Source organism: Zonotrichia leucophrys, chromosome 10 (genome assembly GCF_028769735.1).
Source record: "Zonotrichia leucophrys gambelii isolate GWCS_2022_RI chromosome 10, RI_Zleu_2.0, whole genome shotgun sequence".
Taxonomy (NCBI): domain Eukaryota; kingdom Metazoa; phylum Chordata; class Aves; order Passeriformes; family Passerellidae; genus Zonotrichia; species Zonotrichia leucophrys.
In genome coordinates, this window is record NC_088180.1 from 3028722 (window position 1) to 3056497 (window position 27776).

Here is a 27776-nt window from a genome sequence, read left to right on the forward strand (position 1 = left end):
TTATATACTAGGTGTTATATATGAATTATATATTATATACTATATACTATATACTATATATGATATATTATATAATTTATTTATATTTTATATCCTATATTGTTACATTCCTAAAATATTATATATTATATATTATATATTATATATTATATGTTATATGTTATATGTTATATGTTATATGTTATATATTATATATTGTATATTGTATATTGTATATTATTTTTATTATATATTCTATAAAATATTATATATAATATTTAATATATACTATATATTATATATATTTTGAATTCTATATATGTTTTGTTATTTATATATCTTTATATTTAATTGTTTGTTACGAGTCGATCAAGGGAATGAAATATACAACACCTGGCATCGGGCTCACTCTTTGGGAAGAGAGTGGAAGCAGGGGGAAATTATAAAACAGGGAAGAAAGGAGGAAGCACAAGCAGGTCCAGGCGCTCTCTGGCCAGCACTCACCACCATGCGGTTGAGGGACACCCAGCAGTCGTCGGGGAAGTCCTGCAGCATGGGCACCAGGAACTGCAGGCAGCCGTCCCAGTGGCACAGCAGCAGCATCATCCCGATCAGATTGACGATCCTCACCACGGCGCTGGCCAGGTCGTAGGTCATGTGGAAGATCTGTGGGCACACAGGGACAGGTGAGACAGCAGCTCCCCCAAACAGCCCCCAGCGTCACTGCACACAGTGCCAGGCTCCAGAACCCTGCTAAAGCTGCACCAGCTCAGCTCAGGCACAGTGTGCAAGCAGAACCACCTGAAAAACAGCTTAAAGACCAAAATACAGAATTAGGCAGGCAGAACCAGCTGAAAAACCAAAATACAAAATCATCAGTCACTCCTCCTATAGGAATGTGCCCCCTGTTGACGGAGTGACAAAACTGTCCTCTGTCCCCTTAAAAAGGAAAGAAGCTCAGAAGTTTCTCTCCTCGATTATGTGAAAAAGGCATCTCATAGGCTTGGGGGACTTCGCCTCAAACTTAAGCATAGCCAATGGGACAGGAGCCAAAAAGTCCCACCTGAGCAATTTACTAGAAAAAGAGAACAAACAAACGAATGGTTTTTGTGGGGTGTTTTACCAGGGGCAAGAACCTCTTGCACCTAGATAAGTTTTTCTCTGTAAAGAGTTTATTATTTTGTCTTTTATTAAGCATTTTTGTTTCCAACACTGCAACAGAAGCCATCCTGCTGATTTTATGCCTCCAAAGGTAGCTGAGCTATCTTGGGTGAGAAATAAACCTCTAAGAGCTTATGAGACCTGGCTCATGGAGGCTCCTATTACTCCCTCCTGCCCTGCAACTCTGCCTTCTAATTTACCGTTAAAAGCTCCATAACTCCTTCTATAAAACAAGGTGGTTGCGAATATTTCTGGACCATCAACCACCCCTGAGGAATCAACTCTGTAATTCCATCTTTTAGCTGCAATGCCCTTCTTTGCTTTCTGTTCTTGCTGGATACGTGTTCCTCAGTGACCCATGGTGGCAGCTGCCTTTGTGCTGGGTGTCAGCTGCAGTCTCTGCATGAATCAAATGCAACAAGGAACGGCCTCCAACTCAGCAGAGGCTTCTGGAAGAGGATCTGATTCATCTCTTTTCTTGTACTCCTTGTGTTCTGCTGTTACAACCCTGCCCAGGTGGGTAAAGAAAAGAGAACCATGGCAGACAGGGCTGGTTTTCCTCCTCTGTCAGTTCTTCATGTGGAAAACAAAGCTGCAAACACAACTTTCTTACAGGTCAGAAGTGACACAGCCCCTGATCTAAAGGGGTTCAGGTGGCATTACCTTACAAGGGACATGAGTGTCAGGGTGGTTGGTGACACAGGGGACAGGCTGTGTGATGTGTGCCCAAATCCATACACCTGGCTGCTCCAACAGGGACAATCCTGGCACTGTGTGCCTGCCATGTTTGCCCACAGCACAGATCAGCCTCTCATCCCACAGGAAGGCAGCTCAACAGCTAAAACAGCAGGAAACCTTTGTTATCAGCCAAGGAATCACATTTTTCCAGCTGGAATTGCTGCTGTTGGAGCTGTGCAGCTCTCCATGCCCACCTCAGGGTAACACACCCACAGTGATGCCCACATGCCCAACCCTTGCCAGGAGGGAGCACAAGGATGCTGCAATCCAGAAGGATGAAGGTTTGGATAACTGCTGCTAACTCCATTATTTCCCTGCATCCAGGCTGGAGGCCACACTGCCAGTGTGAGAAAGGCCATTTGAGTGATCTTTCAGGGCTGAAAAGAAGAATATCTCCAAAATGCAGCATGAAAGGCTGTTCTAGGAAATCCAGCTCTCACTGCTGACTCAATAGGTCAGTATGAAAGCTGAGCACATAATTCATACAGAATAATTCCTCCTGGTTTCCTCTGTTTTCCTCCCCCTGCAGAAATGATCATTCTCATTTAGATAACCCAGAGCGAATCCATCCTGTTGGAATGAGAGCCCGGGGCTGTGCTTTTAATGAAGCTGGAGCAGCAGTTTGCAGAAGGATCTTTTGTGCCATCAGGGTTTTTCTGTGCTAATGACTTTTCCTCTCACACCTCCGGGTGTTTTTCAAAGAGCTCCAGCCCTGCTGTAACCCAGGGAGCTCCAGCCAGGGGCAGGGAGAAGCCCTGTCAGACTGAGGAAGGACGTGCCTTCCTTTGATAGATGAAAAGCAGACAGTGAAGAGCCCGAGGGCATGGATGGCTCAGGGAGCAGGTGATGGATTTGGAGCTTCTGAGAGGAGGGTGGGGATCCATCCTAGTCAGGCTTCATTTGGTGCATGCAGAGAGAGGAGAGGCTGGATTCAGTCCTTGCGATCTGGACTGGAACACCAGAGTCCCTGGATGGGAACAGATCCTTGAGGGTGACACATCTGGGCTGTGGCACCTCAGAAGGAGCTCAGGGATTCCCAGAAGTAATTATGATTATGAACTGCAAATGTCTGAGCTGCAGGTGAGACAACTCCAGTTCCAAATGTCTCAGGAGTTCCCAGCTCCTGCCCACTCCTTGGAATACATTTGCATTGCCATGCAAGAGAAAAGCAGGAGCACTCCTGGTGCAGGAATAACTGTGAAGGGCTGGGGACAAACTCCTGCCACTGAGAAGCCCCCACTGCAAAGAGGTGCTGGAGTCACACAGAATTCTGACCCGGGTGTTGCAGTGCCCTCCAGCACTTCCTTGGCTCACCAGGGAGAGCAGGGCCAGGAACATTCCAGAAGAGCTCAGAGGAACACGAGTGGTGATTGCAACTTCTCTGGTTTCCATCAGGAACACTCAGGACTTTGTGTCCTGCTGTAACACAACCCAGGCTGGGTCCCAGAGCATCACAGCTCCTTCCACCCCAGCACTGCCTGGGCTTCCTGACTTTCTGCTGCTTGCACTGGGAAAAAGGGAGCCAGGAGAAGAGCAGAGCAGGGATTCCCATTTAAAGGATATTCCTGGATAGAGAATATCCCTGGGTTTTGACAGACCAAAACAAGCTCTGGCTTCAGCATCCCTGCTACAAAATCAGTTCTGTCCTTCCAGCCAAAGTTCACCTTGCAATTGTTGTGGAAAGGACAGCTTGGGAAAGTGGGAGGACCAAAACTTGCCTCCAAAAGTCATTTCAGGTTATGTAAGAGCTCAATCTCAGAAACTGCACTTGTACAGCACGAGCTACCGGGATCCTATCAGGAGCAATCTGAAATCCTGTCAGCCCCAAGTACCTGTGCAGCTCTCCTCCATCTGGGCTGCAGCAGCATCCTCCAAACTCAGCACCTGAGCTGGAAGGAATCAAGGACACCTTGGAGAAGTGGGGCCTGGCTCTGGCAGTGCCTCCAATCAAGGCTGTGTGGTTAATTAGGCCTGCTGCTCTGTGCTGGCACAAGGCTCAGGTGCTGTCCAAACCACGGCCACCACCATCCCTCTGCTCCAGGTTGGCCACCACCATCCCTCTGCTCCAGCTGGGGCCACCACCATCCCTCTGCTCCAGGCTGGCCACCACCACCCCTCTGCTCCAGGCTGGCCACCACCACCCCTCTGCTCCAGCTGGGGCCACCTCCATCCCTCTGCTCCAGGCTGGGGCCACCACCATCCCTCTGCTCCAGGCTGGCCACCACCATCCCTCTGCTCCAGCCTGGTCACCACCATCCCTCTGCTCCAGCCTGGCCACCACCATCCCTCTGCTCCAGGCTGGCTGGGGCTCTGGGGCTGGCACACACTGGGGCAGCGCTGGGCAGGGCAGCAGCTGCTCCAGGCACACCCTACCAGGGCCTACCCTTGGCACAGCCCCTGTCCCTGGCTCTGCTGGCACAGCTGGGCTGGGATCTGACTGCACATCTGGGCTTAGGTCTGACTGCACATCCAGACTGGGATCTGCACATCCAGCCTGGGATCTGACTGCACATCCAGACTGGGATCTGCACATCCAGCTGGGATCTGACTGCACATCCAGGCTGGGATCTGCACATCCAGCCTGGGATCTGACTGCACATCCAGGCTGGGATCTGACTGCACATCCAGGCTGGGATCTGTACATCCAGACTGGGATCTGCACATCCAGACTGGGATCTGACTGCACATCTGGGCTGGGATCTGCACATCCAGACTGGGATCTGCACATCCAGGCTGGGATCTCACAGCCCATCCCTGCTGGGATCTGACTGCACATCCCTGCTGGCTTCTCCCACTCTGGAGCTGCTGTGCCTGGAGCCAAGGGGCTCTCCCAGGCCTCTGGGGGCCCTGATGCAGAGGCACCCCCATGACCCTGGCTGAGGCAGGGTGAGCCAGCAGAGCTGAGTGCTGGCTCTGGCAGGACTCACTGCCATCCATGGGGCTCCTGAGCAGATTCTGCTCCACAGGAAAGCAATGAAATTGCTTGTTGCCCTTCACTGCTGCACTGCCAACGTGGCAGGAATCCTGTAGCTCCACACCCTGCCTGGTCCCGAGCCAGTGCTGGTGTCTGTGCCCACACCATGGTTAATATACAACTGTGATAAATCCCCTGGGGATAATCAAGGAGCTGTGACACTGCTCCAGCTTAAAAGAAGCAAAGAATTTACTCTTCATTTATGGCTTAAAAAACCCACAGACCTGAGAAGGAAATACAAATCTCAGAAGAGAATCAAAACAGACTCATATGATGTTGTGAGTGCTCCAGGGTCAGAGTTAAGGTTGTTCTGCTGTGAGGAAAAACGTGTTTACTCACATTTAAGAGGAGTATTTGTGGGCTGTGGGGAAGAAAGTTGACATGTCTTTCAGTCTGCCTTTCTCTCCTTGGCTTTTGAAGATAACAGAGGTAAAGATCCACTTTCCTCACAGAGGCATTAGCTGCCTTTTCAAACCTCAGTGTTAATCTCCCATAGACTGGGGATAGGTGGGTGCTGCAAAGAGCTTTGCTGAGCCTAAAATCCAGTTTAGCCAGATTACTGAGGGTGCCTGTGCTGAGGCCCTGCAGCAGCTGCTGTGGCTCTGGATCACCCAAACCACTCATCCTGTTTAGTCCCAAAGCCAGCCTGGACAAGGAGCTCATCCCAGCCACTGTGCAAACTGAAGGCAGCTCACTGATAAAGCTGTGGTTCGGGGATCAGTGCCAGTTCTTGTGGCAAATGTCACCTCCTGCACAGCCAGGGTGAGCCCTGACTGACACAACTCATGCAAGAGGGGAAGGCTTTGGGGGCCCTGAGGAGCAGACCCAGCCTGGGAAGCTGCAGCAAGGGAGGGACAAAAAACACAGAACTGGCAGGGTGGGCTTGCCCAGGGGGGCAAAGAGCCTGGGCACACCCAGAGCACTGAGCATGGGAGCCCTGGGGAATGCAGCCAGGGCACACAGAGCCAGGGCACACCTGGGGCACACGGAGCAGCCCTGGGCACAACCAGGCCACACAGATCCAACCCTTAGCACACCTGGGGCACACAGAGCCAGGGCACCCCCAGGACACACAGATCCATCCCTGAGCATGGCCAGGGCACACAGATCCAGCCCTGAGCACATCCAGGGCACACAGATCCAGCACTGGGCACATCCAGGGCACACAGATCCAACCCTGAGCATACCCAGGACACACAGAGCCAGCACTGGGCACATCCAGGGCACACAGAGCAGCCCTGGGCACACCCGGGGCACACAGATCCAACCCTGAGCATACCTGGGGCACACAGAGCAGCCCTGGGCACACCTGGGGCACACAGATCCAACCCTGAGCCACTCTGGGCACACACAGCAATCAGGCTGGCAGGGAAAGGGCAGCTCCCCCAGGAATTGCACCTGTGGAATGAACCCACCCTGCTGGCACACACAGCAACATCTCAGCTGCTCGTTCCCCTCTCCTGATGCTGCTGTGGGAAATGCCTCATCCCCTGCTCCTTGCTCCTTCCTCACCCTCCCCAACTTCCTATTTCTTCTCCCAGTGATGTCATTCTTAAGCTGCATCAAAATATAATCAAATTTGACTCCAGGAGGTTTCCTGTCCTGAGCAACTCCTCAGGTTTTGGTCTTTAGGAAGAATGGACACATTTTTACACATATTTTTTTCTTTGGAAGAACAGACAAAATGCTGTTCTAGCCACTAAATTATACAAAGATAAAAACTCCAAATTTCTAAGGCGATTGTTGCTGGCAACAGGCTGAGCTGGGGAAGAAAAGAATCCCCTAAAGGAACAAAGTTGGGTTTAATGACACCTCAGAAAGCAGGAAGGATCCCTTTGGAAGGAGCAGCAGTCAGGGTCAGACATGTTATAAATACAAATTATAATATTGCCTTTTTGCAAATATTAATGGATTTTAGATGTGCGGTGTTAAAGTAAGTTTGTTACAAAGATATGGATTTTATTTCTGTTCATTAAACCTGATATCAGTGTGCTGTGTCACAGTGCCTGCTGGGATGGGACAACACCCAGTGAACACAGGGTGAGCACAGCTGGACAGATGTGCCACACAGGGTGAGCACAGCTGGGCAGATGTGCCACACAGGGTGAGCACAGCTGGACAGATGTGCCAGCCAGCAGCACTCACCCTCTGCAGGCAGTGTGGGCCAGGGCCCAGGACTGGAGGGGATAAAAAGGAACTAAAACCACAACCCAGGAATGCACAGGCTCTGAAAGAGCAGATCCAAGGCAGAGATGTGCTAAACAATCCTCAGAACATGTAAACCAGTTTGGGGAAAAGTTTACTGAGCACAAGGGTCTGTGAATATGCAAAGGGCTGATGTAATTAAAGGTATTTAAGGGGTTAGGGTTAAATTTGCCCTAAACCAGGACATGCCCCAAAGATAACAGGGGGCTCTTGGCTGATGCCACAACAACCTTTGCTCTGTGCTCCTCGTCTCCTACTGTCCTTTATTAAACTTTTTCAGTGTTCACAGGAGAGTGAATGTGTTTCTCACAGACAGCTCTGGGCTGTGCCCATCACAGAGTGCCTGGGACAAGGAGGGAGCCGGGATGCAGCTGGTTTGGGCCAGGTTTGGCAGCAGCAGATGGGCTGAGCAGGGCAGGGCTGTGGAGCACAGCAACATCTGCAGGCTGTGTGCACACTCCAGCACGGGCTGGGGCTGTGCTCACCCGCGTTCTGCTGCGCCAGCAGCCAGCCAGAGGCAGAAGATCAAGTTTTAGATGAAGGCAAGAGTTTGGGGTTGATTCTGCTTTTCTGCTTGCTTTGCAGCGGGTGACACGAGCAGTGTCAGCAGCGCCGCTGGTGCTGCCGTCACTCACCGGGCGGGGCCGCGCTGTGCCCGCAGCGGCCGCGGGAGGGGAGCGCTGCGGGGCCCAGGTGTGAGCAGAGATAGCCAAGCACATTTTACACTCCAAATCCACCGATCCTTTGTGCTGCCCTGGCAGTTTTTCCTCTGCAGGTTTCGGGGGCTGTGCTGACACTCAGCTGCTCTATTCCCAATCTCCCTGAGCTCAGCTATCCCACAGGGACCAGCAGGGCACGGAGCAGGGAAAATCCTCTGAGGGCAAAGTTTTCAGCCAAACCTCGGGCTGGCAGCTCTGATCTGCTGCTCCTGGGCTGTGGGATGGCCCAAAGAGGTGTCTCAGTGTGTGCCAGTGCTCCTGCCCCAGCCCGAGGCTGGAAAACTCTGTAAGGGACCACCAAGCCTCCTCCTCCTCCTCCTCAGGTGATTTAACTCTTCCCATGTAGCTGCTCCTGGTCACTGGAAGTTCTTCCCCAGGCAGAAGTTCAGGAAACAGAGATAGAGAACAGAAAGCAAAGGGAAACAGGGAAAAAAGGCATTTTCTTGCCTTCTCCCTCTGAGATTTGTGTCTACTGGAAAACATTTACAGCAGAGAAAGGTGAAATAGCAGGACTAATTAGCACTGAGAAGGCTGGCGTAGCTGGCAGATGTTTATGGATATATATAAACCCCAAAGATCCTGCCACCACCGTGTGTTTTGCCTCTTGCACTCTCAGAGTTGAGGTTGTCATGACAGCAGCCCCCCTTCCTCTCCCCATGCCACCATTCCCAGCCTAGACTTTAATCTTCATCATTTTAAGAACTTTTGTCACCACGGCAACGTGACACAGACTTTTAAAAATATTTTCTAGCACAACTCAAACGACTGTGTTTCCTGCACAGTTCCCTCACAACCTCCAGGAAAAAAACATTTGGGGTTGAGTTGAGTGTGAGACTGCCCTGGGTGTGAGACAGCAGCAGCAGCAGCTCCAGGGAGGAAGGATGGTGACACTGTCACCTCCAGGAACAGCAACACAAGGATTGGGGCCAGGGCTTTTTCCAGCAGCTCTGTGGCTTTGGAGGAAGCTCTGCTTTGCTTTTCCATGGGGTTTATGTTCCCACACGCCCCCAGCTCAGGTTTTCCACAGGATCCTTTGGAAAAGGGAAGGAAAACAAGCCCCCAGAGCTGTAAATAGGTTGGGTGTCTGGTTCTCAAGGGGAATTAGATCTCTTACCTGCTGAGGCTGGCTCTAATCTCTCAGGGCTCTTATCTGCATCTTTGGGAATTGTAGTCCTTCTGAGAGGCTTGCAATGAATCACTGCTGGAAATAGGTCATGGGCTTTTTTGGACGTTTAAGAATGACCACAGTCACCAGACAAAAGGTCTGCCTTGCTCAGGAGCTATACATAGATGTGCCCAGGGAAAGGAATATCTGGGATGCTGAGGGGAAAGGAGGCTGAAATCCCTGAGAAAGGGACAGAGTACACAAAACTGGGCAAACAGGAAACTGGGGCCTGCGGGCCTGGAAATGGCTCCAGAGGGGCACTGAGAGGTGCAGGGTGGTGCCAGGGACTGCCCCTGGAACAGCAGCACGGGGGTGATGGATGCCTGAGCCAGGAGCTGCAGGTGAGGCTGCAGCCTCTGCCAGGAGGGCTCACTTGTGGTCTGAGCAAACCTGCCTGGCCTGAGTGGGAAATCAGCCTGGGATGCACTGAGCTGCCAGGCCCAGTCTGCAGGCAGCTGGCACGAGCAGCACAGAGCAAACAGTGCTGCCAGCACTGCTCAGGCTGTGCCAGCCCACTGCCAGCACTGCTCAGGCTGTGCCAGCCCACTGCCAACACTGCTCAGGCTGTGCCAGCCCACTGCCAGCACTGCTCAGGCTGTGCCAGCCCACTGCCAGCACTGCTCAGGCTGTGCCAGCCCACTGCCGGCACTGCTCAGGCTGTGCCAGCCCACTGCCAGCACTGCTCAGGCTGTGCCAGCCCACTGCCAACACTGCTCAGCCTGTGCCAGCCCACTGCCAGCACTGCTCAGGCTGTGCCAGCCCACTGCCAGCACTGCTCAGGCTGTGCCAGCCCACTGCCAACACTGCTCAGGCTGTGCCAGCCTGTGCCAGCACTGCTCAGGCTGTGCCAGCCCACTGCCAGCACTGCTCAGGCTGTGCCAGCCCACTGCCAGCACTGCCCAGCCCGTGCCAGCCCACTGCCAGCCTTGTCCACTGCTCAGGCTGTGCCAGCCCACTGCCAACACTGCTCAGGCTGTGCCAGCCTGTGCCAGCACTGCTCAGGCTGTGCCAGCCCACTGCCAACACTGCTCAGGCTGTGCCAGCCTGTGCCAGCACTGCTCAGGCTGTGCCAGCCCACTGCCAGCCTTGTCCCCTGCTCAGCCTGTGCCAGCCCACTGCCAGCACTGCTCAGCCTGTGCCAGCCCACTGCCAACACTGCTCAGGCTGTGCCAGCCCACTGCCAACATGGCTCAGCCTGTGCCAGCCCACTGCCAGCACTGCTCAGGCTGTGCCAGCCCACTGCCAGCACTGCTCAGCCTGTGCCAGCCCACTGCCAGCCTTGTCCCCTGCTCAGCCTGTGCCAGCACCCAGGGCAATGCCAGCCTTGCCCCCTGCTCAGGCTGTGGCAGTGCCCAGGGCAGTGCCAGCCTTGCCCTGGACCTGTTCCCACAGGACATTGGGAAGCTGTGCTAAGGAAGGGATCCCAACCCTTTCCTTCCATGCCATGGCTCTTTGGAAGCTGTTTGAGTTCCACAGTGACAGCTTTGGCACAGCCTGAAGGTCCCTGGTCAGGAGGTGGAAGTTAAACACCAGTAAATGAAATCCCTTCACTTGTTTTAGATCTGTTGTCCTGGAGCTCATCTGATGCTCCCTCTGCAGCATCTGAGAGCGGATTCAGGGAATGTCTGGTGTGCCACAGGTGCCTCCCTGTCCCCATGCCAGAGCCTGACCTGGGAGCCAGGCACTGTTTGTATCCATAAACACAGCACCAGGACATGGCAGAAACACAGTCACACCAAGAGAACAGACTCCTCAATGAGACAGAGAATTGTCTTCTCAAAATTCTGACTGCTCGTAGAACAGCTCTCATTCCCCATTTGAGAAAGAAATCACCAGCAACCTTTGTTGTCTTATTCCTTTCAGTCCCACCTGAATTTTTTCTTTAAAATTCAGAACAGATTTTTCAAAATCCAAGCTTGATCCCTAGGGATCCATGTGATTAACAGCTGAGATTGAATATGAACTCACTAGGTTCTGTCCTGGAACTGCAAACTTGCTGAAGAACCACAGAACTCCTGCAGTTTGCTCTTGATCAATTAACATTATTTCTTTGATGCATTTCAAACAAGACAGCACAACACACACTTGTTACCCCTCTGCTAACCCAGTTTGGGGGTCTGTAGGAGCACAGGGGAAGAAGAGAGCCAAAAATGCACTCCCTAAAAGGAGTGAAAGGGTCTCTGTGCTGGGCACAGCAGGGGCAGTGTGGGCAGGTGAGGCCCTGGCACAGCCTTTGGGTTATATTTGACTTTTTACTGTCCCAAAGCAGCACCTGGGGCTGCTCCAGCCTGGCCCAGCCTGCCAGGATGCTCTGTTCTCCTCAGGGACGCTGAGCGCTCCCACCTAACTCAATCCTGAGCTTTAATTCCATTACAGCCACAGCAACCAGGCACAACTTCCAGCCTGGGCTCCTGGGGGCTGCCAGGGGCTGTAATGTCCAGGGAGGAAGCTCCTGGCAGGCCTGGAGCTGGGAATGTTTCCTGTGGCACGGGGCAGAGTGTGGGCACACTCAGGGTATCATTATCCCCACTAATAATGAAGGGATGGGACTATTTTGGGCTAAGAAGGATTTTTTGCTCAGATAAACATCAGTCTGAGAGGCTGTGAGATTTTAGAGGTGCAAGCAGCTGGCCACAGCTGAAAGGTGTCACAAGCAAAGTCACAGCATCCTGGATGAGGAATGGAGAGGCCAGCAGGAGCAGGGGGGTCACTGTTCCCCTGTGCTCAGCTTGAGTGCTGTGCCCAGCCCTGGCCCCTCAGTTTGGGAAGGACATTGGGACATTGAGCACATCCAGAGGCTGGAGAGGGAACACAAACCCTGTGGGGAACCCCTGAGAGAGCTGGGGGTGCTCAGCCTGGAGCAAAGGAGACTCAGGGCTGCCCCCATCACTCTCACAGCTCCTGAAAGGTGCCTGTGCTCAGCTGGGGCTGGGCTCTTTCTCCAGGAACTGACACAACCAGAGCACACAGCCTCGAGCTGCACCAAGGGAAATATAGGCTGGATAGCAGGAAAAAGTGTTTTACAGAAAGGTGTAAAGTTCTGGAATGGCTGCCCAGGGAGGTGGTGCAGTCCCCATCCCTGGGTGTGTTTAACACAGCCTGGGTGTGGCACTGGGTGCCAGGGTCTAGGTGAGGTGTTGGGGCTGGGCTGGATTGATGATCTTGAAGGTCTTTTCCAGCCTGGTGATTCTGTGAATTCTGTGAAAGTTTCTTTGTTACAAGGCAATGCAGAACTTTCTAACCCAATGAACAGATGCCACAAGGTTTATTTTGCTTTTCTAACCTGTCACCTTTACTCCCTTCTGCTGCACTGTGGATACTTTTACCCAATAAGTTTCTGTCTCACATGCACACAAATGCCTCTGTTATAACTTCTAAACTCTCAGCTTATTCCATACAACCCCACCCCTACACTAGAAACCCTTCACCATTTATCAATGCAGTTTCTCACTTATTTAAAGCATTTTCTTACAACTATAGAAACATAAGTTTATGATTTTTCTGTTTAATGTCTGTGTATTGTATATTTACATCAACCCAAGCTTGTCCCAAGGCTGCAAATCAAACCCTTCAGTGTCTGTGGAAGTTTCTGGTTTTCTGAGTCCCACACAGGGGAGCAGAGGATGCTCAGCCCCAGGGCCTGGCTGGGATCCACTCTGGGCTCTCTTTGCTCCTCCTGCATTTCAGAGAGGGCAGAAGAGGGGACTGGGGTGTCTGTCTGTCACCTGTCAGGAAGGACTGGGGCACCTCCCAGCCCAGGGACAGAATCCTTGGCTGCTCCAATCCCTGGGGGACCGGGCAGAGCAGTGCCAGGCTGTGGGCACAGAGCACAAACCCCACAGGTTTGTTTGTCACTGCTGGGTTTTTCCTGAGACCAGAGTGAGAGCACCCAGCAAGGACTGGATCATCTCTGGGGGACTCAGCAGTGACAATGTCCCTGCCCAGAGTGACACAAATGTATTTTAATGCAGTGTCACATGTCCCAGGCAGCCCAGGACAAGTGACAGGGACACAAAGGTCCTCCCACTCTGCTGGGACAACAGCAGCAATGTCACCTTTTCCTGCTGCACCTGAGAGGGGACAAATCCCACGGGAACAGCACTGGGGAGGTGAATCCTGAGGAGCTGCAGCTCCCATCACCTTGGGATGCACACCCAAGGCTGCTCCAATGCCAGCACAAGAGAAAAGGGGGAAGTGCTGGGTGAATTCTTGATTTCCTTGAAGAATCTAGGGCAGGGAAAACTGGTTTTAACTAAGAAGCAGCCTAGATGATATTTGTGAAAGTATGAGGGATTAATTCCTGCTGTGGTTGTACACAGATTTCATAGATTATATAAAAATATACTCAGGCAGAACAAAGACATTGAAAAGCAGTATTTAAACTCTACCTAAAATATTCTAACATGCATTAATACATGCTGGGCAGGAAGAGAGTCCCCAAAGGCTGCCATTTTAATTAGAAATCCAACAGGAAATGCAGCTGATGACAGCTCTCAGGGCAGGAGTCCCAGGAGCCACAGCCAGGGAGAAGGAGGAGATCTGCAGAGCTCTCTGAGACACCAGGATCCCAGCAACCCCAGAAACAGCCACAGCAGCTGGGCAGGGCCTTGGAGGGGCAGGAAAATTCAGGGGTTATCAACCATCCCTGTGTCTGTGGGAGGAGCTCAGGAACCCCCAAAGTGGAGCCCTTGGAAGGGGCTCCCCATAGGAGGAGCTCAGGAACCCCCAAAGTGCCCTTGGAAGGAGCTCCCAGGAACCCCCAAAATGGAGCCCTTGGAAGGGTTCCCTGTGGAAGGAGCTCCCAGGAACCCCCAAAGTGGAGCCCTTGGAAGGGGTTCCCAATGGAAGGAGCTCTCAGGAACCCCCAAAGTGGAGCCCTTGGAAGGGGTTCCCTGTGGAAGGGGCTCCCAGGAACCCCCAAAGTGGAGCCCTTGGAAGGGGCTCCCCATAGGAGGAGCTCAGGAACCCCCAAAGTGCCCTTGGAAGGAGCTCCCAGGAACCCCCAAAATGGAACCCTTGGAAGGGTTCCCTGTGAAGGGGCTCTCAGGAACCCCCAAAGTGGAGCCCTTAGAAGGGGCTCCCTGTAGGAGGACCTTGCAGGAACCCCCAACGTGCCCTTGGAAGGGGTTCCCCATGGAAGGAGCTCCCAGGAACCCCAAAGTGGAGCCCTTGGAAGGGGTTCCCTGCAGGAGGAGCTCAGGAACCCCCAAAGTGCCACTGGAAGGAGGTCCCAGGAACCCCCAAAGTGCCCTTGGAGGGTTCCCTGTGTGAGGAGCTCAGGAACCCCCAAAGTGGAGCCCTTGGAAGGGGTTCCCTGTGGAAGGGGCTCCCATGGCTCAGTAGCTGCTGTCTCAAGGAGCATTTCCTGGAGTGCTTTTGGAATTTGCTGCCTTTTCAATTTCATTGGCTGCCCCTATCTTTGCTGAATATGGCAGGAAAAATTAATACAGAACTCATCTTTTTCTAGCTGACTTATTACTTTGCAGGGTTTTCTTTTTATCTCTTCCCTTTAAAGGAAAGAATGCCAAGCTTTTCTTTTCCTCCAGGTTGCTCTCATCAGATTTCTCTGAATTCACTTTAGTCTCTGGTGTAGAAGCAGCCCAAGTAACTAAAACTGGAATATTTTTAGACTCAGGTAACCTACAATGGCCATTTATATTATTTTTAGTGCCTGTCTCCACCCTGTGCTCCCTCAATCCCTGTTCTCTTTTCATCCTCTCCAGCAGAGGAGCAGAAGGGAAGAAGTTTTAGAGAATCAGCTTCTATGGAAAAGCTTCACTACAGAACACAAATGGAGCTGCTTTGTGTACTCACTTGTGTTTACTCTGCTTGGTTCTTGTTCAGTTGAAGGAAACTCAGTCCTGGGGGAATTCAAAACCTGCTCAGTGCACCTGCCTTGCCCTGCATGGTCTGGGGACCATTCTCCAATCCAAGCTGATTTAATGACACCTCATTGCTGAGAACCCCCAGGCCAGCAGCAGGAAAATCTGCCCCCATCAGAAAAAAGCAAAAATGATGGTAGCAGTACTGAGAAATGTCCAGAGGGGATGAGGTGCCCAAGGATGGCAGCACTGCTCACTCCTTACAGCCCCCAGCAGCTGCCACAGCCCAGCCTCCCCCTCAGCGCCTCTGGGGGTCATTCACAGACATTCTGGGGGGTTCCAGCTCTGGGCCTTGCAGAGCCACGCTGGCTGTGTCTCCAGGCTGTGCCCACGGGGCTGCACCTGCCCTGGCACACAGGGAAGGGCTGCACTGAGCCCTGGGGGTGTGGAGAACTCCCTGCTCCACCCTGGCACTGCCTGCACCTGCCCTGGCACACAGGGAAGGGCTGCACTGAGCCCTGGGGGTGTGGAGAACTCCCTGCTCCCCCCTGGCACTGCTGCACCCACCCTGGGATGCAGGGAAGGGCTGCACTGAGCCCTGGGGGTGTGGAGAACTCTCTGCTCCCCCCTGGCACTGCCTGCACCTGCCCTGGCACACAGGGAAGGGCTGCACTGAGCCCTGGGGGTGTGGAGAACTCCCTGCTCCCCCCTGGCACTGCCTGCACCTGCCCTGGCACACAGGGAAGGGCTGCACTGAGCCCTGGGGGTGTGGAGAACTCCCTGCTCCACCCTGGCACTGCCTGCAGCACTGGCTGAAACCAGCAGTGCATTTGGGAGGGCTCAGGGTCCCAGGGCTGCAGCACTGGCTGAAACCAGCAGTGCATTTGGGAGGGCTCAGGGTCCCAGGGCTGCAGCACTGGCTGAAACCAGCAGTGCATTTGGGAGGGCTCAGGGTCCCAGGCTCACAGCAGCACCCCAGTGCATTTGGGAGGGCTCAGGGAATCACTCCTGGCTGCAGCAGTGGATTTGGGAGGGCTCAGGGTCCCAGGGAATCACTGCTGGCTGCAGCACTGGCTCACAGCAGTGGATTTTGGAGGTCTCAGGGTCACAGCAACAGCAGCAGTGGATTTGGAAGGGCTCAGGGTCCCAGGGAATCACTGCTGGTGACCCCAGTGCTGAGCTCTCCAGAGCTGTGCTAAGCACAACACCCAGCCCATGCTCTGGGGAAGTGCAGGTGTCCTGCACATGGCAAAGAAATGGAACTGGAGGATCTTTAAGACCCTGTCCAACCTGATGTTCTGTGATTCCATCATTTCATGAAGGCTGTGGGCTGCTCCATGTCTGGGATTGTACTGACACACTGCAAATCCCACACAAGCTGGACTCCAGGAGAGGTTCAGACCCACAGCAGGAATTGAGGAAAGCTGACACTGCCTTTTCTCCCCCTAAAAAATCCTACTGGAGTGGTCAAACTGCAGCAGGGCTGGATCTGTGCCTGCTGGAAGAGGGAAGGAGAAGGCACCAGTGCAGAGCTCCAGTGCTTTGCATTCCCATAATGGGTGTCTTCTCCAAGAGCCTCTCAACCCAAGGTGGGATATAATTCAGTGTCAGATGGTTATGAATGAAGGTGGATCCCTGACCCCAGAAAGCTTTGGCAGGGCAAGAAATGGGAGCAGCTGCACCCTGTGGGATCAGGCAAGGGAAGCAGGGACACCTCTTAGGTAGCATTAAGGGAAAGCTTTGGCACTCAGGGATTTCCTGTTTAAATGACACCACAAGTTCTTTCTTTGTACTTATGGTGCTCTCCCCTCCACAAATGGAACCAGCATTAAGCTGCACATGAAGAGTTCTGCCAAAGTAAGTTGGCCTCCTCCAAAAGCCAGAACTTCAGGGTTTCTCAGCAGCCTGTGAAGGCTCTGAACATCAAAACCCAAGGGTAAACTGAGCATGGGATGAGGCAAATGCAGGGCACTGAACTTGACCTCTTCAGATTTCCAAGCCTGGATGGGAGACCCCAGGTGTGAGTCTGCCCTGACAGTTTAGGGCTCAGAACCCTGAGATCAAGGCTGTGTCCCATAGCCTTGAAACCTCACAGAATGTAAGAGTTTGTGTCCTTCCACTAAACCTGGATCCACAGCACCATCATCTCCAGAGTTTAGTGTCCATGGTAGTCAGACCTGGGAATTCAGTGAAGTTTCTCTTCATGACCACCCAGACCTGGAGACTTCCTGCAGGGAATTTGCTCAGAAGCACACAGATGGGTGTGGGCACTCCCAAGGGCAGCAAACAAAATAATCTGAGGGATGAAATTGCACAGCCCCAGAGGGAAGACTGAAAATGGAGTCAGGAACAGAGGTCTGATATCCCAGTTATCAGTCTGGATCTCCCTAAAGCACCAGGAACCTCAGGCTCTGGAAGGACTGGAGTGGTGCTCAGATGTTTAATGAGTGATTGGTGTTTGAAGCTGAGCTTTGGAGCTCCCTAGCACAGAGACAAGAGATGATCTGAACATCAGGATTTCATTATGGACTCCAGCTGTGCTCCAGATACCGTGGAGGATATCGTGGACTTTGACAAGACAAAGAATGTGGTGATTTTCTCTTCTTCAGATCTGCTGGATGATGAAAGGGAGGTGAGGAGGGAAGTGTTGAGGAACATGAGGGATGAGGTGAAGGGCTGGAGCAGAATGGATTAGGATGCAATCAGAGAAAACCCTAAACTGAACCTCAAGGAGGAAAACACTGACTGGAAGGGTCTTTGTTCCATCCCTGGCAGTGCCCAAGGCCAGGCTGGACAGGGCTTGGAGCAGCTGGATAATGGAGGATGTCCCTGCCCATGGCAGGAGGTGGAATGAGATGAGCTTTAGGTCCCAAACCAGCCTGGAATTCCATGATTCCATGACAAGCAGCATCACCCTGCTAAAGGAAAAGGAGGAGCACACACTTGGGGCACTGGGGATCAGGGCTGATGAGGAGCACAGGAGGCTCCTGTGGCAGCTGTGCCTGCACCTGTGCCTAAGCCAGCATGTCCTGGCTGTCACTCAGTGCAGCCAAGGTGACCTGGCAAGCCTGGCAAAGTCCCCAGGGGAGGCCAGCAGGGCTGTGTGAGGGGCCAGCCCCACACCCCCCATGGGCAGGCTGTCCTGCTCTCAGCAGGATCTCTCCTGGCCATCCCAGGGAGTGTGGCCATGTCCCTGCTGTGGGAGCTGAACCTGGCCCAGCTCCCAGTGCAGCCAGCAGGGCCCAGGGGAGGGCACAGCTCTGCTGTCCCACTCCCAGGAGGCTCCAGGACAGGGACACTGCTGTCCTTGCAGGGTCACCTCGCAGGTGGTGACCCCACCTGGGCTGCCCCATTCCCAGGGCTCCACCTGAGTCAGGCACCACCCACCCTCATGGGGCTGTGCCAGGCTCCTCCCCACTCGTTCCTGGCCCCGGGTCCTGTCACTTCTGTGCTGCCAGGGCTGGCATCTGAAGCTGGCAGCTGCCTCCCATCCATCAGCACATCCCCTGCTCCGTGCCAGCTGTCAATGAAGCTGGCACAGGGGTGCAGCCTTCCCACCCTCCTGGCTCCACAGAGCACAGAGGCAGCAGCCTGGGCAAGGGGCTGGCTGTTGGCTGGGAGGCACAGGGAGCTCTGCAGCAGCTGCAGACAGAGCTGATGGCAGCAGGAGAAGCCCCCGTGTAGATGCTGCTGTCCAGTCCTCCTGCTGAGGAAATGCCTTGGCTGGGGTAAAATATTCCCCAGCCCTTTGAGCTTGGGCTTTCCCCTTCAACCACTGTGGAAACAGCTTCTCTCCAGTTCCCAAGCAGCAGAGGGAGCTCTGGGGGGGTACCCAACAGCTCACACCTCCCCAGGGAAGGAGGGAGCACGAGGGAGCACAGGCAGGCAAATTTTGTTCTCCAAATGACCAGAAAAATTGCTGGCTAATCAGAACAGGCACTGCCTCGCTGATTGTGGCTCCAGCTCCTCTCCCAATCCCCCATTAGCTGATCAGGGTCAACTGCTGGGCCCTGCAGCCCTGCCCTGTGCCTCAGAGCCTGCAGAGGTGGGGAGGGAAGGCTGCAGCAGCAGCACATCCTGGGGAGCCACTCCTCAGGCAAGAGAGGGCAGAGCCCTCCAGTGCTGCCAGCCTGGGGAGCTGCTGGAGGCCGGGCTGTGCTGGCACCAGGAGCAGGAGCTGGGCAGGGGGTGCCACCTGTGTGAGGTCCCTGCTCTGAGATGCCACTGGCACCCAGAGGGACGGAGATCAGCCCGGATTTCTGCAGTGCTGGGGATGCTCCAAGAGCAGCAGGGATCCCTGGGCTGGCTGTGCAGCTGCACAGGAGCTGGGGCAGGGTCCAGGCAGCTCCCACTCCCAGCAGCAGATGGGAGCTGCTGCCAGCAGCTGCAGGTCCCCAGCCAGCACTTGGTGCAGCAGGCCAGGCTGAAGGCTGCAGATAAGGGGGCAGTGCTCTGAGATAAGGCTCCTTCCAAAGGCTCCTGGAGGAGTTTGCTGCGTGCTGTGGCTCAGGGAGGGGAGGAGGGAGAGGCTAAAGGCCAGAGGAACATATTCCAGCCTGGCTCCACAGCTCACTGCCTGCATTCCCAGCACTCCCACCCAGCCAGGATGGAATTGAAAGGTTTTTTCCATCTTCCCAAAGCGGGCTGTGCTCTTCCTTCCCTGCCAGCTGCTCAAATGACCTTGAAGATGAAAAGGAGAGGGGCAAAAATCCTGTCTATGAGAAGCATCATCCCTGTGTGCTTGTACCTCATGTCCAGCAATGTCCCTGCCATGGGACATGAGAGGAGATCCAGGGAGGACCCCCCAATTCCCTGCAGTGGAGCTGCACTCTTCCCACCACACCATGGGGTGAGCTGCTGCATGGACAGCCCAAAAGACATGACAAATATTGCTGCTTGGAATGTCTGACAACAGCCCCTAAAGAGCAAACAATCCCATGCCAGGACAGACAGGGGATGCCAGAGCTCTCCCTCCTCCTGCCTCCTTTCACAGAAACCCCTCCATCCTGCTGCCCTCCCCTTCTGCTTCCCTTTCCCATTCCAGAGCTGCACTGGGGCTGCCTGATGCCCAACACAAAATACCAACGTGCCTTTCAAGTCTGGAGGGAAGAGAGCTGAAGTGGAAATTCTTATCTGTCCTTCCCACCAGCATGAGGTGATTTATCAGCTGAAGAGGCTCCTGGTGGGATGTCTGTGACTGTTGGCAGGGAACAGATCTGGGCAGGGAGCTCAGAGTGCAGAGGGACAAGGCTCACCCCCATTCCTGTGGGAAGGAACACTTTGGGGAGAAGCAATGATCACCCTGGATCATGGATTTTTCTCCTCTCCCCAAAGGACAGCCCTTGTCATCCTTCCTGTGCATTCAAGAGTAGATGGGAAGCAGAGGAAGGTGCTGCCTCCACTTTGCACCTCCCATGGATGCTCCAGCACACGGCAGGGACACAGGGACACCCAGAGCTCAGCAGTGCCCTAATTTACTCCAAACCACAGAGGAACATCCCCTGCAGCTGGGCACAGGGCCTGACAGAAGCCTCTGGACTTTGGCTCCCCCAAGTTTGTGTAATTAACTGCACAATTCCAGCCTAATTCCCTGCAGCCTCAGCAAGAGGCACACAGTTGGGATAAAGTGTGATTAGTGGCTGTTTGGGTGATGCACACTGGAGAGGAGGAGGCTAATCAGCCCTATTGCAGGGACAGCCTCTCCAAACTGGGCTGCACTGAGCAAATCAAGAGGAATTAACACCCAGCACTTTGCTGGGTGAAAAAAATATATAAATGAAGAAAAAACAAACACAGCTGCTGCGTCTTAACTGCTCTCCAGCCTCCCCAGGGACTTGAGGAAAAGCAGGCCTGTCAGCTCCTTTAAGGGACATTATCCTCACAGTTTTCTCCTGTGTTTACAAGGAAGCAGGGCTGCTGCTTGTTGGAGTGCTTGTCAGTGCCAGCACCGAGAGAGGCTCTCCCAAAGTTCACCCTCTGGGGCTCCTCCATGCTGGGGCAGAGCTCAGGTGATCCCAGGGGAAGGATCCAGTTGCTCCCAAAGTTCACCCTCTGGAGCTGCTCCATGCTGGGGCAGAGCTCAGGTGATCCCAGGGGAAGGATCCAGTTGCTCCCAAAGTTCACCCTTGGAGCTGCTCCATGCTGGGGCAGTGCTCAGGTGATCCCAGGGGAAGGATTCCTGCTCCCAGAGTTCACCCTTGGAGCTGCTCCATGCTGGGGCAGTGCTCAGGTGATTCCAGGGGAAGGATTCCTGCTCCCAAAGCTCACCCTTGGAGCTGCTCCATGCTGGGGCAGAGCTCAGGTGATCCCAGGGGAAGGATCCAGTTGCTCCCAAAGTTCACCCTTGGAGCTGCTCCATGCTAGGGCAGAGCTCAGGTGATCCCAGGGGAAGGATTCCTGCTCCCAGAGTTCACCCTTGGAGCTGCTCCATGCTGGGGCAGTGCTCAGGTGATCCCTGGGGAAGGATTCCTGCTCCCAAAGTTCACCCTTGGAGCTGCTCCATGCTGGGGCAGTGCTCAGGTGATCCCGGGGGAAGGATCCAGTTGCTCCCAAAGTTCACCCTTGGAGCTGCTCCATGCTGGGGCAATGCTCAGGTGATCCCAGGGGAAGGATCCAGCTGCTCCCAGAATTCACCCTTGGAGCTGCTCCATGCTGGGGCAGAGCTCAGGTGATCCCAGGGGAAGGATTCAGTTGCTCCCAAAGTTCACCCTTGGAGCTGCTCCATGCTAGGGCAGTGCTCAGGTGATCCAGGGAAGATCCAGTTGCTCCCAGAGTTCACCCTTGGAGCTGCTCCATGCTGGGGCAGAGCTCAGGTGATCCCAGGGGAAGGATTCCTGCTCCCAAAGTTCACCCTTGGAGCTGCTCCATGCTGGGGCAGTGCTCAGGTGATCCCAGGGGAAGGATCCAGCTGCTCCCAGGCATCTTCAGCTCCTGACTCACCCCTTACCTCAAGATCTGCCCTCAGACCAGCCTCCCTCTGCTCCAACACACACAGACCCTGGTTGTTTCTTCATGACCCATCCTGGCTGGATCCAAAGCTCAGAAACACCTTCCCCAAATTTCTGCCTCTCTCCAAAGCCCCAGGAGCTGGGCACCCAGAGAAACCACAAGCCCACCGTCCCTCTGCTCGGTCCCCTCATGACCCCAAGCCCACTGGACACATCCAGACTGATGGGGCTGAGAGAAAGATGGGAAGGTCCCACCCAGGGCTGTGCTCTGTTCCTATTGAGGAGTGAACAGTGTCCCCAGCCTGGGGACAGGGCACTCTGCAGAGAGGGGTGTTGGTGTCACAGAGGGCCTGGTGGCTCTCTGGGGGGTGGAGGAGCTGCAGCTGATACCTGTGAGGTGCCTTCATTCCAAGGCAGGGGACATGGTGGCACTCCAGGCCTGTGGCTCAGCCCACACCCAGAAGGTAGCCAGCAAAATTCAGAATTCTGGTGTTGCTGTTTTCAGATCACATCTCTCACTTTCCCTTTCCAGCTGTCACCAAAGGCAGAATGTTCCCCCTGATGAGGCCTTCCCTCATTCCTGGCTTCTCCCTCATAAATACTGGATGAGCAAATGGCAGAGACACCATCAGCAGCAGCTCAGCAGGGACAGGACTCTGCACGTGTCACTGACACTCCCTGTGTGTGCTGCCACCGTGCCAGCAGTGCCAGGGCTTGGCCAGGGGGCATGCCCATGAGAAGCAGGGCAGTTACCATGCCCATGCCCATGAGAAGCAGGGCAGTTACCATGCCCATGCCCATGCCCATGAGAAGCAGGGCAGTTACCATGGCCATGAGAAGCAGGGCAGTTAGCGTGCCCATGCCAATGCCCATGCCCATGCCCATGCCCATGAGAAGCAGGGCAGTCACCTGCTCTCTCCAGTTCTATGGCACAGTTTTGTTGGGGAGCTTCTGCACAAGCTCTGGCAGCTGCTGCTCTGCAGGAATTCTGGCTTGGGAAGGGAAGGAGACACAGGGGAGGAACAGGTACCAAAATGTCAGGACCCAGGACATTGCTCTGGCTGCCCTGGGTGATCCCAGATCCTGTCAAGGGGCTCAGAGACCTTGGCACAGAGTCAAACACACCTGTGCCTTGGATTTTAGCCCATGGAAACAATGACCAACTTTGTGTGAGATTTACAAGCCACAAGAGTTTGAGTAGAATGATAGTGAATTTGTCACAGGGTGAAAAAGTAGAATTTTGGGGTTTTAGAATTGGGGTTCAAGAGGCAAGATGGAGGAATCTGGGCATGTCCTGTCCTTCTTGTCCTCCATCTTCTGCTGTGATGGTGGCACTTTTGGATTGGTTTAGAGACAGAGTGTCTGACATAGGTGATAGGTATTGGAAAATTATTGTAAATAAAGTCCAGGTAGTTCTTAGTATAAAAAGCCAACACCACCCCAAGGGCAGGGACTGTGCCACAACCCAACCTGGTGGGCAGATCTCAGCAGGTCAGGGGAAGAATGGAACAGATCAGAGAAAACAAACAACCTTGAAAAACAGAACTGAGGAATCTCAACTTCTTCTTCTGTCATGGGGCTGGGAAAAGAGACTTTCTAATACCTTGGGGTCATATCAACTACAGAGAAACCTGAGACCAAAACACTTCTGCCCAGGTGGGAGCAGAGAGGGTGAGAGCCACTGGCACAACAGAGAACAGGGGCCATGCATTCCTTGGAGTGAAAAACTGGGGGGAAGATCAGCACCATCAGAATCCTTCCCAGGTGAAGTGGTGCTTGGATGGAATTAATGAAAAAGTGCTTGTATTGAAGTTCTAAATGCATTTCCAAGTCCTTTCCCAAGAAGAAAAATGCTTCCATGCATTGCAAAGAGATTTCAGAATTATTTTCCATTCTAATGTGACTCTGGGAATGTGGAAATTGCCTCACTCTTTCCTCTAGTCCTTGGAGTATTCCTGCTTAAGCAAAAGTGGGAGAAGGAGGAGTTACAGCAGAAAATGAAGCTTAAAAATATGCCTCCTTATGAGAGAAGCAAGAATAAAATGTCATCTCTTAGCCCTGAAAAAGTTACCACATTGATTTCTGCTTCATAAAAATGAGGTTAAGTTGAATGCATTAAGCTGGCAAACTGGATAATTGCATGTCCTGAAACTGTCTTCCAAACAGCTCTTTTCACAGCAGGGCTCAGAAAATAACTTCATCAATGAGGCTGCTGCCCATTAAAGCCTCACACACCTCTCTGGGCCTGCCTCTTGTCCTTCCCAAGGAAGGTTTCTCCTTCCTTCACCTCACACTGCTGTTTTCTTCCATTGCCACATTTCTGGCAAGGAGAAAAGTGGGTCAAAACGAAAGCTGGGCTCAGGGCTGGGGGTTTCTAAGCCTGGCCTCTGAGGGGTTTGGTGCCCTGGGGAAGAGCAGCCCTTTCCTTCCAGTGGGAGGGCAGGAGGAGCCCAGACCCTTCTGTGGGGCTGGCACTGAGCTGTGGCTGTTGAGACAGTTGGAACAAACAGAAGAACACCCTGTATTTAAGAAGCTTCTCTCTTTTTTGTCTTTTTATACCCTCTCACAAAGTTTATACTTATTCACTGGCCACAATAAATCAGCATCATGTTCACTGGTGCAGGGTGGTCTCCACCACTGCTTTCCTCCAAAATCTAACTGCAGACCCCTTATTTATCTCTTCTTCTCCTCCATTTCCCCACCTTGGTACAACTCCTTTCAGGGGCAAAGGCAACTCTTATCAGCTTCTCTTCTTCAACCCTGACTGACAGACCAGCTGTGAGCCCCCTCCACACTGCTCACAGCACAGGAGGATGCTCTGAGGGGACAGGAAGGAGCTGATTTCAATCTCTCCTGGCAGAAAGCAGCTCCCCACTGCCATGCTGCTCAAAATCCCCTTCTCCTCCACCAGCCAATTTGAGTTTTGGCCATGGTGCTATGTGGGCCAAGCTCCTGCCTCATTGACACAAGTCTCAGATCTGGCACGTTCTCTCCAGCCCTGCCTTGCTGAACCCAGCCAGGGAGGCAGGGAAATGCTGCTCTCTCTCTCTGGCTGTCTCATTAAAGTTTCCCACTTGCTCTGAATGCAATCAATAATGCCTTCCTGGAAGAGCCTTTGAAGAGGAGCCATTCATTTGCACCCACTTGCCAGGGCTGATGTGCCTCAGACAAACTGGCCTCCAAGTCTGGGCTGAGCCTGGCAGAACACACTCTGAGGGACAAAACAGAGCTGGCATTGGATCAGGAGCCCAAGTGTGACAGGAATCAGTCTGTGGAAGGTTCAGGAGCTGCCTCAGCTGTCCCCAGCACCAGCACTGTCTGTGTGGGTGTCACAGGTGATGTGCTGGCAGCAGGCTGTGAGGGCTGGGGGCACTGACACGCCTGAGGGGGTCAATTCCTGCTGCAGAGCCTTTCACAGCACTCCTTCTGTGGGGCACAGCCCTTCTGAGGGGGAAATCTGTGCTCCCACACACTTCAGGGAATGGGCACCGCCCTTGCTGCTTCCTGAGCTCACAGCATGGGGGTGTGATTTAGAAGGTCCCTTTAACAGGAACACAGAGCTGTCAGCCCCCTGTCCCTGTCACAAACACACCTTACAAAAGCTGCTGCCCTCTGCTCACCCTGGAGGGCTGTGAACTGCTCTGGGCTCCTCAGGACAACAGGGACAGGGAGCTCCAGAGGCTGCAGAGATGAGGAAGGGCCTGGAGCACCTCCCTGCTGAGGAGAGGCTGGGGGGGCTGGGGCTGCTCAGCCTGGAGAGGAGCCCTCAGCCCTGGGTGTCCCTGGGTATCCCAGGCTATCCCTGGGTGTCCCTGAGTGCTGTTCCAGGGTATCCCTGGGTGCTGTCCCTTGTTATCCCAGCATATCCCTGGGTGTCCCTGCGTAGCCCTGAGTGTCCCTGTTTGTCCCTGTATGCAGGGAAGGGCAGAGCAGGTCCCAGGCTCAGCTCCAGGCCCAGCAATGGCCCCAGAGCCACAGGCAGGGCCTGAGCCCAGGAGCTGCCCTTCACATGAGGCAGAACTGCTGCCCTGGGCAGTGCTCAGCCCTGAGCAGAGCCCAGACAGGCTCTGGGGTTTCCTCCCTGGGATATTCCAGAGCCCTCCCAACACAATCCTGTGCCTGGGTGGTGCCTTCCAGGCTGACTCAGGATAGGTGACAGCTCCTCACTGTGCCCTGTGTGCCAGCCCCAGGGCAGGCTGGGCCCGGCTCCTGCAGGGCTGCAGCTGGAACAAACCCTGTCAGTAAATCTCCATCAAACCTCAGGAAGTGACAGTGGCAGGAGGAGCCCTGGTGCCAGGCTGCAGCACATCCCTCCCTCTGTTATTGTAACACAGCAGTGATAATGGACCCTCCAAAGACAATGGCCCGAGGCAAATGCCAGGCAGCTGGCACAGTGTGGGCACGGAGCTGAGGCAGCTGGGGCTGGCAGGGCACAGGGGATGAGAGCTCCCTGAGAGACAGCAAACCCACAGAGGCCAGGCCCAGCTCTGCCAGGGATTACCAGGAGAGCAGCAGTCTGTGGCTTTAGGAACCCTGCACAGCCCCAGCCAGCAGGAACAGGCAGACTGAGGGACCCTGGCACCCCTGACAGAGCTGGGCACAGCAGCACCCTGTCACTGCCCTGCAGGAGGGAGGGTTCAACCCCACTGCTCTGCCCAGGGCAGTGCCCAGCTGGATCTGCCACACGGGCACCTCTGTGCTGAGAACTCACCAGGGCAAACCAGCCCTGAGACAGCAAATGGCTCCCACTGCCACAGCCTGGCTCTGAGCTCCTGCCCCACAGATGGCTCTGTGCCCTAATCCCAAAGCAGGAATTCCTACAGACAGATGGCTCTGTATCCTAACCCCAAACCAGGTATTCCTATAGACACACAGCTCGGTGCCCTAATCCCAAACCCCATGGCAGGTATTCCTATAGATACTCTGTGCCCTAATCCCAAATCCCACAGCAGGTATTTCTACAGACAGACACTCTGTGCCCTAATCCCAAAGCAGGTATCCCTACAGACACTGTGCCCTAATCTCAAACCCCAAATCAGGTTCGAGATTTTGCCTAATCCCAACCACAGAGTTCTATAGACACAGAAAAGACTCTGTGCCCTATCCAAACCAGTATCCTACAAAGCACGTGCCTATCCAAGCCAGACAGGCATTCCTATAGACAACAGACAGACAGACAGAAGACAGACACCTGTGTGCCCTAACCAAGCCAGAGCAGGCATTCCTATAGACACACACAGACAGAAGACAGACAGACAGACACTGTGTGCCCTAATCCCAAAGCCCAGAGCAGGCATTCCTATAGACACAGACAGACAGACAGACAGACAGAAGACAGACAGACAGACACTGTGTGCCCTAATCCCAAAGCCCAGAGCAGGCATTCCTATAGACACAGACAGACAGACAGACAGACACTGTGTGCCCTAACCCTAAAGCCCAGAGCAGGCATTCCCTGCTCACACCCTGCTGTTGACACAGGACCCATTAAGCACTGCCAGGAGGTGAGTGTAGGAAAAGGAAAAGCTTTTTCCTTTTCATGGCAAGCCCCGTGGCTGCACAGCTATTCAAATATTTGCCTGGCTCCTTATAATTCATTAGAAGCCATTTTTGATGATATTCTCTTTGAAACTGTATTCCCAGGGCCCAGGTGGGGAGCTGAATTTCCATTAGAGCAGTAGAACTTCCTGCAAAGAACAGCTCCTCCAAAAAAACTTTTCTGGGTGTGTTTCTCCTGGCACAGGGCAGGGGATGGAGCAGGGGATGCCCAGGGACAGGAGAAGGAAAATTCAATGTACAGGAATAAATAATATCCATGTCCTTGTGCTGTCTGCTCTCCCTCCACAAGGATTTTGTGCTGCACAAGTGACAACAGTTCCATGTGAGAGGCTGTGGTGCAATAATGAAACACCTCTGACTGATATTCCAACAAGAGGGTGTGTTGCCATTTGTTTCAGGGCAGCCAGGATTTTCTCTGAGAGGAAAAGATGTCTCAAGTTTGGGGTCACTTTGTGCAGTGAGAATGAAAATTCCTGTATCTTGCATTATGGTTTTAATCAGCTCCTG

General features: G+C 53.6%; 1 protein-coding gene across 1 annotated transcript in view; it reads right to left on the bottom strand.

The window, feature by feature from the left end:
• HCN4 (hyperpolarization activated cyclic nucleotide gated potassium channel 4) overlaps nucleotides 1-27776 on the bottom strand; it is a 106337-nt gene that overhangs the window by 41719 nt on the left and 36842 nt on the right. Inside the window, exon 3 of the mRNA XM_064722202.1 lies at nucleotides 484-645. Within this exon, the coding sequence (XP_064578272.1) occupies nucleotides 484-645 (162 nt within the window). The remainder of the gene's footprint in view (nucleotides 1-483; nucleotides 646-27776) is intronic.